General features: G+C 46.8%; 1 protein-coding gene across 1 annotated transcript; it reads left to right on the forward strand.

Annotated features, from left to right (window-relative positions):
* Nucleotides 1-2,336: 2,336 nt before the first annotated feature.
* FPSE_04392 (uncharacterized protein) lies at nucleotides 2,337-5,222 on the forward strand (the record flags this gene model as incomplete). Its single annotated transcript, XM_009257510.1, has 5 exons — nucleotides 2,337-2,497; nucleotides 2,566-2,620; nucleotides 2,671-3,174; nucleotides 3,223-3,408; nucleotides 3,465-5,222. The coding sequence occupies 5 exons, from the start codon at nucleotides 2,337-2,339 to the stop codon at nucleotides 5,220-5,222; spliced, it is 2,664 nt and encodes an 887-aa protein (XP_009255785.1).
* Nucleotides 5,223-12,648: the final 7,426 nt, after the last annotated feature.

The raw sequence follows: 12,648 nt of genomic DNA on the forward strand, positions 1-12,648 counted from the left end.
CGCACGATTTGATGGGAGTCATTGAGAAGCTTGATTTATGAGCCATCCTGCTCGATTCGGTGAATGCCTTGCTTGCAATTCATGGCGATGTTTAAGCTCAAAAACTTCCTCATTTTGGTTTTTGATCTTTCATTACAGGAGGAAGAGAAAGGAAATAGCAAAGCCTAATTATTGACGGGAGACAACAGATCGAAATTTTATTAACTATATGATAATTGTTTGAGACTGAGAATACGAGCAATGTGCAAATATCGGAATTAATGAGTATCGGTTATTCGCTCTTAGGCGCCACGTTATTGTGAGGTATTAGATGCCGTTGGCCTGGACCACCTGCACGGGGCTGAAGGGGGCCTGAAAAGAACAAGAAAAAAGACAGCTAAACGGAGATAAGAGGAGAGCAGATGGCAATTGTGACAGATTTCTAAATTGAGTTGTCACAGACATAACACTACCAGTAGTTCAAACAGCCACAGATGTACGCCAAACCTCATTGTACGCCATTTTCTCACTCTTGGTAACCAGACCAACGTTGTAAATATTATAAGCCACGTTTACTACCGATCCAACAATATTGATGAAAACCGACAACAGAGTTTCTCTGATATTACTGCACCTGACCAATAATTGATAACCCTTGTTGTTTTAGTGTTGGCTGAGTGTTGGGTCGAGTGATAGTAGATAAGCAGCCACAGCACAGGGTAACCTTACCCCAGCCAGATACGATACCCCTTTAAATGAGGTCGTGCGGGGTATGGATCACGGCTAACGAGCTGGAAATGGATGTCTGAAACTTGTTCTCGACTTCGCTTAACGTCATTCTTTGTCTGGATATCAAACTGATTTAATACGTTGGTCTTGTATCCGTAGCCTCGCACACATCGCCATCTTGTCCTTTTTTAGTGAACTCGATCACGGATTCAGAGCATCTTGTTCGCCGAAGGTGGCGCCGTTCTAACCGGGCAGCCGGGTAGACAGGAATGTCAGCAGCCCCCGGCATGGCGTCTGGAATCGAGACTTTGGTCTCAGCCACCATCTTGACCACAGACGTCGCGAAAACTCACGCTTTGACGGCTCAAGCCAAAACAGCCACAGCAGATCTCTCATCAACAGCGGTACCGCTACAGATGCGACAACTGAGCCTGGAAGCTTGCTTCCACTCGGGGGGGAATCGAAACAACTTAAAGTGCCACCGATGGAAATTACCAAGATACAGTCACCCAGATGCCTACACCAAGTTGGAGAGTCCCCTTTTTATCAGGAGTGATGACGAAGTTATGGATCTCTAGGCCCGGATATACATACATATGATAAGATGGACCCCACACAGCTAAATGTCTCTGAGGGCTACATCCGATAGGTTGCTAAACTTCTGCAACCACCACGGACAGTGTACTCGGTAGGGCAGAGAAACAATACGGCTAAGCACGGGGACAATGAGTCGTGCGTGACTCGTGAGTAGGAGTCAAGTAATGAAATGAGTGTGTCAGGTTACATTAGCTGAAGCCCTACTCTCAGCAAAGACGACAAGTTGACAGCAGAACACAGACTGTTTCTTCAAGCTCCGTCGCACTATGACTTAAAAACCATCCACTTCTCTATCCTTCGTCCCGTCGATAATAAATTCCCGATGAATTGAATTCCCCTTTGAGAGTAATTACCTGTGGGCGGCCTTGAAACTCGGGGTCGTGCTCTTAGTTTCAACCCGAAGATGGCACCTATGCACGCTATGCCATCCACTGACCAGCCTTACAAGGTTGCTTTTTCTTGACGGTGGTTTTACTAGCAACAAGTGTGGCGCCAAACAATGTCATCGTCCTCCACACAGTCACTTGAATCTACAACTCAACTTGACTAAGGGTTCAAGCTAGGTATCTTGATCTGGGAGCCGCGCAAAAGACGAAAGAGTTACCCGTTGACTCCGTGGCTGTTACGGAACATGTTGTTCCAGATAGCTATAGCTCGCGCCACGAACCTGGTCCGACGCAATTTCTCTGTCTAGCCTCATCCCTGCATTCCACTGCGTCGCCTGCAAAGCTTAAATCCCATGGGGCCAGACCCAGACATCCCTAGCCAGGGACTGAAAGACTCGCTACTAAAAGGCATCCGTGCCTGCCGACGGTCTGTTCAACTATTTTTTGCGCCACTAACGCATCCGGGGTCTGATCCCCAGTTCCACTACGAATATCGCTTAGTCGATCATCCTTCCCAACGCCTCTAACGCCTCTGGGGCCGATCTTCATTCCTTGGTCGTCTTGCCAAAAATACTAATCTGGTCCAATATATATCCTTGGCATGACCTTCTTCTTCTTCCTGATCTGCATTTGCGTCTTGAAAAAATGCCTATTGATGGTCTCCTCGAATCGTATCGGGGCCATGTCGTCCCCAAGGAGTACAACGCGGGATATGTCGCCCTCAGCTATCTCATCAGTCTCGTGGGCGCTGCTTCAACGCTGGAATTGATCAATCGGAGATCATGGTTCAACGGTATTTCAAATCAGTATGCGACATGACCTCATGAAACAAGACGTAGATCTTTGCATAACGACCTGCTAATACATGCTTCAGCTTGGTCCTCGTGGCCTCTTCGATAACGATGGGTGGTATATCCATTTGGTCAATGGTAAGACATTAATTCGCAATGCCGTGTTCTCGTACTCATCTCCAATATAGCATTTCATCGGAAACCAAGCCCTCACCCTTGGCCAAGGGGAGGCCGAGATGCAAGTCGACTATTCCGTCGGTATCACCGTCCTCTCCTTCTGCATGCCGGTCTTATTCCTTCTCGCCGCTTTCTACGCCATCGGAATCTCGAATGGAATTGCTTGGTGGAGAGTCATCACAGCCGGCATCCTATGTGGTTCCGCCATCTGCGGCATGCACTACCTGGGTAACGCTTCAATCAGAAACTACGAATGCATCTACAACAAGATTTACATCGTCGGGGCTGCTATAATCGCCGTCGTTGCTAGTACTGCCGCTTTGGCAATGTTCTTTATCTTGCAATCACTATCGGGTGGTACTTGGTGGAAGCGAACGATATCTGCTTTTGTACTGGCTGGTGCGGTATCAAGTATGCATTGGTGTGCATCTGTTGGCACTGAGTACCGGCTTGTTCGACTTCGAAGAATGCAGGAAAGTTCACGGACTGCAACAGTAGTAGCAGTCATTTGCTTGGTAAGACTGTCAACAATCATCCACCCGCCAGTCAACTAACTCGGACAGTCCTTCGGTGCTTGTATCATCATTGCTGGATCAGCTATTCTTCGAGCCCGAACCCTCAAGCAAGCCGCTCGCCGTGCTCAACAAATCGAACTGGGCGCTATCGTATTTGATAAGAACGGCCGTTTACTCATCGATTCTAACGGAGCCTTTCCCAGTACTGTTGTCACCGATTTCTTCATTGGCGAGGTAAGACTATGGCAGAATTTACTTCCATATCGCTCGACATACTGACTCTCAATTAGAACAAGAAGGAAAGGTTCAACACTTCACACACTCAGTTCCATTGGATGTTCCAGGCCTCAAGGAATTGGCTCGGTGTTTCTGGACTAATCAATGGAATGAGACGACATCTCGAACAACTACCACACAAGAGCCGCCACAAAGATGCCAAGAAGGGTATCCAACTTATCACCGACGACGGAAAGCTTATCGAAGGATACGATGTCATCTTCCGCGAACTATTCTGTGTCGCCGCCGCCGAGCTCAGCGACCAACTCAACGAACCTCTTATCAACGTCGGTATGCTATGGGACGAGGTCCTACCCAAGGAAACAGCATCCAATCAAGCATACCTCCAAGCACTCGAGAAGTACGGAACCGCCGGCGGTGAATCGAGCGACGCAAGCACCAAGGGTGGATCTGAGAATCACAACATAGAGAAAGAAGTCGGACTCGAAGAGATAGATGGAAGAGGTGCGCTGATGTTCCTGGTCCGCCGCCTTACATCAGACGATGAGATGCAAAGACTTGTTTCAGCTGGATATCGCTTTGTCGACCCTGGTCAAGTAAGCAATAATTCGAGGTTCCATCAGCAGATTCAGTCTACAGAGTTCAAGACAAAGTTACGCGATATGAAGAACTTTGCCGATCAACAAGTTAAAATCAAGTCTGGGGTTCATCTGAGCTTCTTTGCCATCCAGGATACGGGAGTCAACAAGCCCCAAGTCCTGGCCCGAAAGGATGCTCGACACTTGCTTCCCTCAATTGCTTTACCTACGCCAGCTATTGAGAAAGCCCATGTAGGGCTTTTGGAAAGGATTGCTGGCTTACCGGTTCCCGAAATCCTCCAACGGTTAAGGACAAGAGGTGCCACACCGCGGTCTCCTGATGAGGAAGCCTTCGCCAAGAACCTCTCCAATGCTATTCATTCACTCCGAAAGTTGGTGGATGAACCAAACTTCCAAGATGCGGTGCTGACGACGTCCATGGTGCGACTTCCATTCGGCATCGACGGCGATCAAGTGGACGAAACGGTGATTATGGCATTGCGGCTCAAAATCGCATCTCCCGTCTTTTCCACCAGCCCCAACTGCCAATGGGTGCCGCTCAGCTTTTTCAAGATGAGACAAACGCTGGCGCAGTCTCGTCAAGAATTCATAAGAGTCCTTCACGATCAGTTTGATCCTTTGAACTTGCCTGCGAGTCGGGCAAACAACAAGCTCACCTCTGGACCTGTCTCAACAATCCGCCGATTAAGGAGTGCTGTAACAACAACAGAGTCCAAGGGCAAGAAGACTGAGGTTATGGTGACGAGATCCAGAGCTGAATCAAAAGACTCTGGACGATCATCGTCAACAGTCAACTTGTGTCCTCCTGGAGGCACTGATGACGGCACTCAAGTGCCAGAGACAGTACACATCCAAGTCCAACCCCCTCCAGAGCGCCATTACTCGGGATACCAGCAGTCATTCTTGAATGGTGGAATCGTGGTGTTCCAAGAGGTGACTGTTCAGGTTGAATCAAGAAAACCTGAGCCTCGGACTGACTTGTCGCCGTCGTGGAGCCACGACACGGCGACTGAGCCACCGTATGAGATTGAGTCTCATCAGCCTGGACAACCCACAGCAAAGGCCATTGAGCTACAACCGTTGGGATGGGGCAAGAATGATGTTTCTGTAAAGTCTCATCAACTTAGTGATATCAGACAGGTGGACCATAATGTTGGAACAATAGCGGCTTTCGTCGATACCTTACTTATAGAGTTGTATATTTGCGCATAGATACCACAATCACTTAATGATTAACATATTATATTTCTTCACAGAGCTGAGCGAGTTGGGTGGCCTCACCTTCACTGCAATTATAACCTCTCCCAAGACTTGCTCAGTCTTGCGTAGTACCCAGTACGCTGACATGTAAGCTGCCACGTGATAAGGTATTAATTCAAAGACATTTCAGTCTCATGAGCAATATCATTCACTGCAATTTTAACACCCTCCACGACTCTAACACCGCAAGACTTGCTCGGTCTTGTGTAGTATTATGTATTTAACAGGTTCAAGCTAAGGCTGCCTCGTAATAAGTGCATTGGATTGAGGCATGTGATTGTAGAATAACCTTCACTGCAATCATGACCTCTCCTAAGACTTACTCATTCTTGAAACGCATTTCGTATATCACAAAATTGTTGTTAATCATATCCTTGAATAGTAAAAGTAGGTAACTTGAACATGCGTCATCATGTCTACTTAAACTTGCTTGTCTTCACCTTGCATCGACTTTGAGAATAATTCTGTTCTCGTCGAGCGTGTCCTGCAAGCTACGAGTTGGACGCAGACAGCGACATGGAGCTTGTTTGCGCCACTGCAACACATCAAAAATCGGGCGAATGGTTTAGTGGTATAATACTCCCTTAGCATAATTCATCCGAATAATCTGGGAGTGGTCCAGGGTTCGATTCCCTGTTCGTCCATTGTAGGTGGTTTAATTCCGCCATTATACCTTCTTTTTTTACCCTTGTTCCTAAATTTTGATGACCTGAGTCCCGAGTGAGGATGATCATTGGATTAGCAGGGCCATCGTAGATATCATCTTTTTGGTTATTGCAGACGTGCGCGCTTGAACACTGCTTGCCACCAGCCAGCTGAGAAACTTTGTCGCAATGATCGTTCGAATAGCATGAAAATGGATGTTCCATTGCGCATCAAATAAAGGGGCTCTGGCGTGGCTGTACATCGTCGGCTTTCTGTATAAAACTACGTGACAGCTGATGGACTGCTGCTTGCCCTTGTTGACGAGGGCCTCAAGCGAGATGTGGGATCGGATAACCCTTCACCCTTGTCATTTTCCTTTTACCTTTGGGTTTGGCAACACTCGTCATCATGCTCACAATCGCAGGCTCATCAGTAATTGGTTCTTTTTTCAAGTACCCGAGCATTGAGTAATGCCTGTTTTTGCAAACAGAAGATGCTGGGTATACGAACATGGCATAAGGGACGAAATATTTGAATTGGCTTATGCTGTTTAGACCATGCTCTTAGGTTATTTATCTTGGTATTCTTAGGGTTTAGTAGTTATCTTTACCAACTGGATTATCTCTGACCATTCACGCCTATAACACGATGGTTTTTCTTGTCTCTCTGCACGTATTATTTCGTTTGGTGAGGACATGACTAGTTGTAGCTGTAGTCGTTGTCTTGATAGCTTCAAAGAAGGAAGGACCGATGGCCAAAAGCCGGAAGGAACACTTCATTTGGGGCTAATTTAACCTGCCCAGCGATTAATGTGGTCGTGTCAGTGCTTGATTCTTCATCATTCACTATCCTCCATCCTCGTCAGTATCTTCTTGAATTAATATTTTATCCCCATCGCGACTTTATCTTGTCTTTGCCATTTGCATAAATGTTAGTCAGCAGCACATCAGGCTACTGTCTCCGTATCACACAAATCTCAATCCGACCTCGTCTTCTTCACATTACACAACTCTACAACGCGTATAAGTCTTAGTCGGACATGCACGGAACGAACATCGAAACGTTCTTACAATCGTATCATATAATCCTCGACCAAGAACCACCTGCAAAAAATATCAGCATTCACAACTGGCTGTTTCATCTCGAGATTTTAAAGGGTAAAGCGACCTAATTTGTCCTTTGTTCCCCCTTCTTGTCAATAGCTCCAAGTCAATCATCTATCCGCCCCAGTACATCATGGCTACGACGCGTCTATTCTTCAAACCGAGCCACAAGACGATTACAAGAACTCTCCCGATGCCATCGACTCCCCCGACACCATCCCCACCATCAATGTTTCGGACGCTGCGTACTATCAAGCACGAAAAGCAGAGAAGTCAACTTGGGGCGAAATTCCCCCACGAACAACACAAAACCTTGACCCATGGGATCATTTCGTTGAACAACTCTACAACGCATACAAGTCCTAGTCAGGCATGCACGAAACAAATATCGAATTATTCCGACAATTATGTCGCATTATCCTAGGTGAGTCGAATAAGCGCAAGGACCGAAAGAAGACGAGACGGAAATACTAATAATCTCTTAGACTATAGATGCACTAAAACTGATCTAAAATTATCATCAGTTATCAAATCATTACTGGCTTCTTTTCAACCCACCTGCCCCTAGCTGAAACAGGGTTACATTTGGAGGTTTTGGGGGCTTTGTCAGGAAGTTTCTCGGGCCATGCCTAAGAGTATCATCTAAATAGCATAAACCGACCTAATGATTTCATCTCTTATGCCTCTAGCGGCCAGGTTTTCTTGTGATGACTACTATTTCTAGACTAAGATTTCAATTCCTATGTCAAATGCACCAGTGTTGATACCTGCCAGTAAGGGTAACATATGCTGTTCACTGTTTGCAGTCGCAGAAACCACAGCGGTTAATTTGCGATGCATGTATATCTGATCAAATTCCAATGCTTCTGGTACCTGGAATGGGAATGCTACTCACGTATTGAGATGGTAGACATGATACCCCGATAGGGTTCATAAGGGAAACAGTAAAATTCCATAGACCTTTCTTTGCCAGCAACTATTTGACCTAACGTCTTAATGTTCCCATATGTATCAACTATATAAAGTAGATAGTGGTGTCCTGGTCTTACTTCGGGGATTTTTCATGATCTGGGGAAAGGAAGATGACACTCCGAGAATCATATCGTAAATGCCGGATCATAATTACTCAAAGAGGCAGGTAACAGGAATCGTATCTTGGCGTATGCGGGGAGGGCAGATTTAAACTTGGTTAGTCTCTTACCCCTGGCGAGATTGTGCCTCAATTAAGCAGGTCCACACTCGAATCTGGAACTATGCTACGATCGAAGTAACAGACCCCTGGCAGACAGATACCCGGCTTCCTATATGAATTGAGTTTCCTAGAAGAGGGGTTTCATGGTACAGCTCAGGACCAAGACTTGCGTCCACGTGTGTTGCATCGTGACCTGCATTGCGGACTCGTGATCGTGTTGCAGATGTAAGTTATGCTGCAAGAACGGATTACGACCCTAGAAAGAGAAGGTTATCTGATAATGTGTGTGATTACTGTACAAATCGGCAGGTGATGTTGCAAAGTCTTCTCAACACTCTTGGACAGTAGTTTGGTAATGGTACTAAGAGAAAAAGTATAAGAAGATGGATTCATCCTCCTGATGATTGATTTTGATCACCAAGCCAATACAAGACAGGCCCACTTCATTCGTTCAAACACCATTCGTTTATAAACCACTCGTTCAAATACCGCTCATCTATCATGAAGCCCACCCAAGTCCTCGTTGCCCTTGCGGCCATTGCCTATGCTGCCCCCGTCTCAGATAACACCAAGGTCAAGGCTTTGGAGATTGATGATGACTTCCCTCTTGCTGAGCTCGAAGCTTACTTCGAAGCCCACATGAATGGCGAAACCTCCGAGGCCAACTCTCTCCAGGCTCGGCAGTTCAGTTCCAGCACCTACAACCAGCTGACTGACGGAACGCCCTGCCGTCCCGTCACCATGATTTACGCTCGAGGCACCACCCAAGCTGGTAACGTTGGAGACCCAGCTGCCGTCGGGCCCGTCTTGTTTAACAACCTCGCCTCCCGTATTGGCTTGAACAACTTGGCTGTGCAGGGCGTTGCCTACGCCGCGAATATCGCTGGATATCTCGCTGGAGGTGACGCTGCTGGCAGCAGGACCATGGCTAACCTGATCTCTCGGGTATGTCTAAAGAAGAAGAGAGAGGCTTGAAGTCTGCTTACTAACACAACCCAGGCCGCTACCCAGTGTCCTAGCACCAAGATCATCATCAGCGGCTACAGCCAGGGTGCCCAACTCGTGCACAACGCTGCCGGCATGCTGTCCGCTTCCGTGACCAACCGAGTCACTGCTGGTCAGTACCTGTAACTCCCAATTGTGACCCTTCGCTAACATGATGTCTAGCTGTCACCTTTGGAGACCCCAAGCAGAAGCAGGCTTTCGGCACCATTCCTTCTTCTCGCACTCGCATCTTCTGTCGCGCTGGAGACAACATTTGCGACGGTGGCATCATTGTTACCCCCGCGCACAGCCAGTACCAGCAAGATGCTCCTGCTGCTGCTGAGTGGATTGCTGCCCGTGTTTGAGTTATGGATGTATTGGATTGACTCTGTACTCACGCAATCTGCTGTCCGCTACATGTATATACATGGCTTTGTGGATCAAACTAAATCGATACAATATTATAACACGATTAAGGCCCCTGATTGCATTAAAGTTCTCTGATTCGTGTTACGGTCGTAACAATCTGTCTTAACATTAACGTGACCAGTTACAAATGATAACTTTAGGGTATCACGTCTGACATGCTAACAAATAACGCACCAATCAGGGTGGCTTGTCCAAACAGACGACAAACACCAAGACAAACTTCGGATCACCTACCTAGGCAGATCGTGTGTGAATGACCTCAATGATGTATAAAGAAGGACCTTTTTCCTTATATCTAGACCTTTTCTACTTCTTTAGTTATCCTTGTCAATGTCAGCTATTGCACCTGTTTTGTCCCAATATATGACGCATGATTCTGGCCTTATACTATAACACTACACTAAAGAGCATCTAAAGTAACTGAATGATATTGCCTAAATTATATAAGGGAATAAAATTGCTCTTGCATTTATAAATATAGTAAGTTTCGATAAAACCTTTATCCAACCTGGCGTCGCGAATGGCCTAGTGACATGTCTCTCAGATCTACCGTGATGACCATCTCTTATCATCTGTCCTGTCAATTCACTGCCCCAGACATACCTCGAGGCCAAGGAAAATTTTCCAGACTTCAATCTGGTTGTTTTCTATGGTATTCGCTCCACCTTAATCGACAAAGATGCTAAGGTTATCGGTCTTGGTGAACTGATTCCTCTACTTGACAAGTTGGACCCTCACAGCCCGAAGACGGGGAAAACACTTGTTATCACGTCTTATACCACGTTACCGGCGCGATTCATCAAGAAACAGGAGACCTTATTCACTTTTAAGCCTGAGAAGGTCCCTCCTTCTTTACAGAAGAAGAAGGACAAAGCTCAGAAGAAGAAGGACGACGAGGATTCAGGAGGCGAAAAGTCTGATGACGACGACGAGTTTGATAACAACGACATGGCATTGGCACGCTGGAGAAAGGTGCTAGTCTACTCGCGAGGACAAGTGAACATCGACGATATTGTCGTTGTCGATGATCCCAAGATTGCCGATGGAAATATTGTGTGGTACAAGCGCACATAAGAGGGCATCAAGGACATTTCTTTCCAATTCGTACTTTGTGACGAAGCACAAGTCGTGAAGAAGGCTGATGGGTCATACAATAACCTCCTCCGCAAGTTCCAATGGGGGATTCTCTTGTGGACTTCAGGAACTCCACTTTCCAACTCACTGCGCGACCTGATCTCTCCGCTTATCCTGATGCGGAAGGCTCTCGGAATCAAGTGGAATCCTGCAATTGGCAGATTTGGGTACCTTCCCGGCCTCTACCATGAGGACTATGACCCCCTGATCGAGAATAACGAGATCAGGTGTCAGATTACCAAGGGCATCCTCCATCCAGATTTCATTGCCAACAACACGTCAGCAAAAGCGCTTTTACCCTTCTGGCAGAATGAGAAGAGTCGTCTTTGGATGCTACACCCGGAGATTTACAAAGCTGCAGGAATGAAGCACCACTGGGGTTCAAATCTTGCTGCTTGGGTTGTCAGACCTATTTTTGAGTATATGCACATCCGACGAACAATGCGAACACCACTGAGGCTGCCTGATGGATCCATGACATACCCAGGCATTGACTTGCTTCCACCGACCATCGTGGTAGAGGAGCATACCTTTGGCAAACAGCTGCGACGTCAAGTCATGTCTGAAGGGTTTGATTTGGCCAAGAGGCTTTTCAAGCCTGCCAATGATGATGGGGCTATTCCTGAGAACACGATGGCTATGGCCTCCCAGGCAATCGAAGGCACTAGTTCTGAAGCCACATTGAACTTCGGTGTTCACCGCCAAGGTGTTCTTACCACTTTTGATTGGCGCAATACGATTATCCTGGACCCAGCCAATCAAAAGATTCCTGGTTCTAAGAAGGATATTGAGCTCCGTGTGCAATCTCTTCTTGACCCAAGCGAACCGAAGACAAGGTCGGAATTGGAACGGATGAAGAAGAACGAGGCTGCACAGCATGATGTGATTGTTGGTGTGGACCATGTTCAAAGACTGATTTCCAAAGATCCAAATGGTGGGCTAACGTGGCTCTACAACATGACACGCAAAGACGAAGCAGCTCTTGCGCCTTCTGACCGGGCCGCCATGCTTCGATGGGTTTGTCATGAAACCCCCATTCTCAGCAGAGTTCTCGAACTTCTTTTTGACCGCGTTACCGACAATAAACGCCAACGCCAACTTTATGTAGGGTTGCAGTCAATGTTATTCGAGTGGCTGGTTTCGACTGCAGAACCATTCGTCCAGAGAATAAGCAGTCGGTCAAGGATGCCAACATTCATGATTGGAACGATCCATACTCTGGTGCGCAGGTTTTTGTCACCAACATGAACACGATGAGCGTGGGTGTCAACATGCACCACTGTTGTTTTACTGGCATTTTCATCAACTGGCACCTAAACATGAAGATGAATTGGCAATGCTGTGGTCGGCTCATTTGGATTGGTCAACAGCACAAGGTCGAGTGGATTTTCCTAAAGATCAAGAACTCGTACCACGACAACATCGAGAGGTTGGCCATTAGCAAGTGGGCTCCTCAGTTGTCAGCTGAGATCAGTTTGGCGGATTGGATCCAGGATGAGCTTCGCGAGATTCTCATCTACGAAATAATCAAGACCCATATGACACAGCCGTTCAACCGGTATTCTTGGATTGTCCTCCGGGACATGTTCGGTCATAACTTTGACCGCCATGGCAAGTCCGTCAAATTCCTTGGTCATGTTTTCTCTATTATTGCCAAGATTGTCCTCCAGACCGAGGATGTGGACAAAAAGTTTTGGCTTGATAACATGCATCTTTTGACACTTGGATGTTTTGAAATCATCAACGACAAAACTGTTGATTTCACCCAGGAGCTTCTTTCTGACGCTGGTCGACTCAAGGCGTTCTTCGCCCCCCTCCTGATTTCAGCCTTTCGGGTTGTTAATGGGAAACTCAAAAACGACGACAAGACCAAGTCTAGGCACAAGAAGTT

Source organism: Fusarium pseudograminearum, chromosome 4 (assembly GCF_000303195.2).
Source record: "Fusarium pseudograminearum CS3096 chromosome 4, whole genome shotgun sequence".
Classification (NCBI taxonomy): Eukaryota; Fungi; Ascomycota; class Sordariomycetes; order Hypocreales; family Nectriaceae; genus Fusarium; species Fusarium pseudograminearum.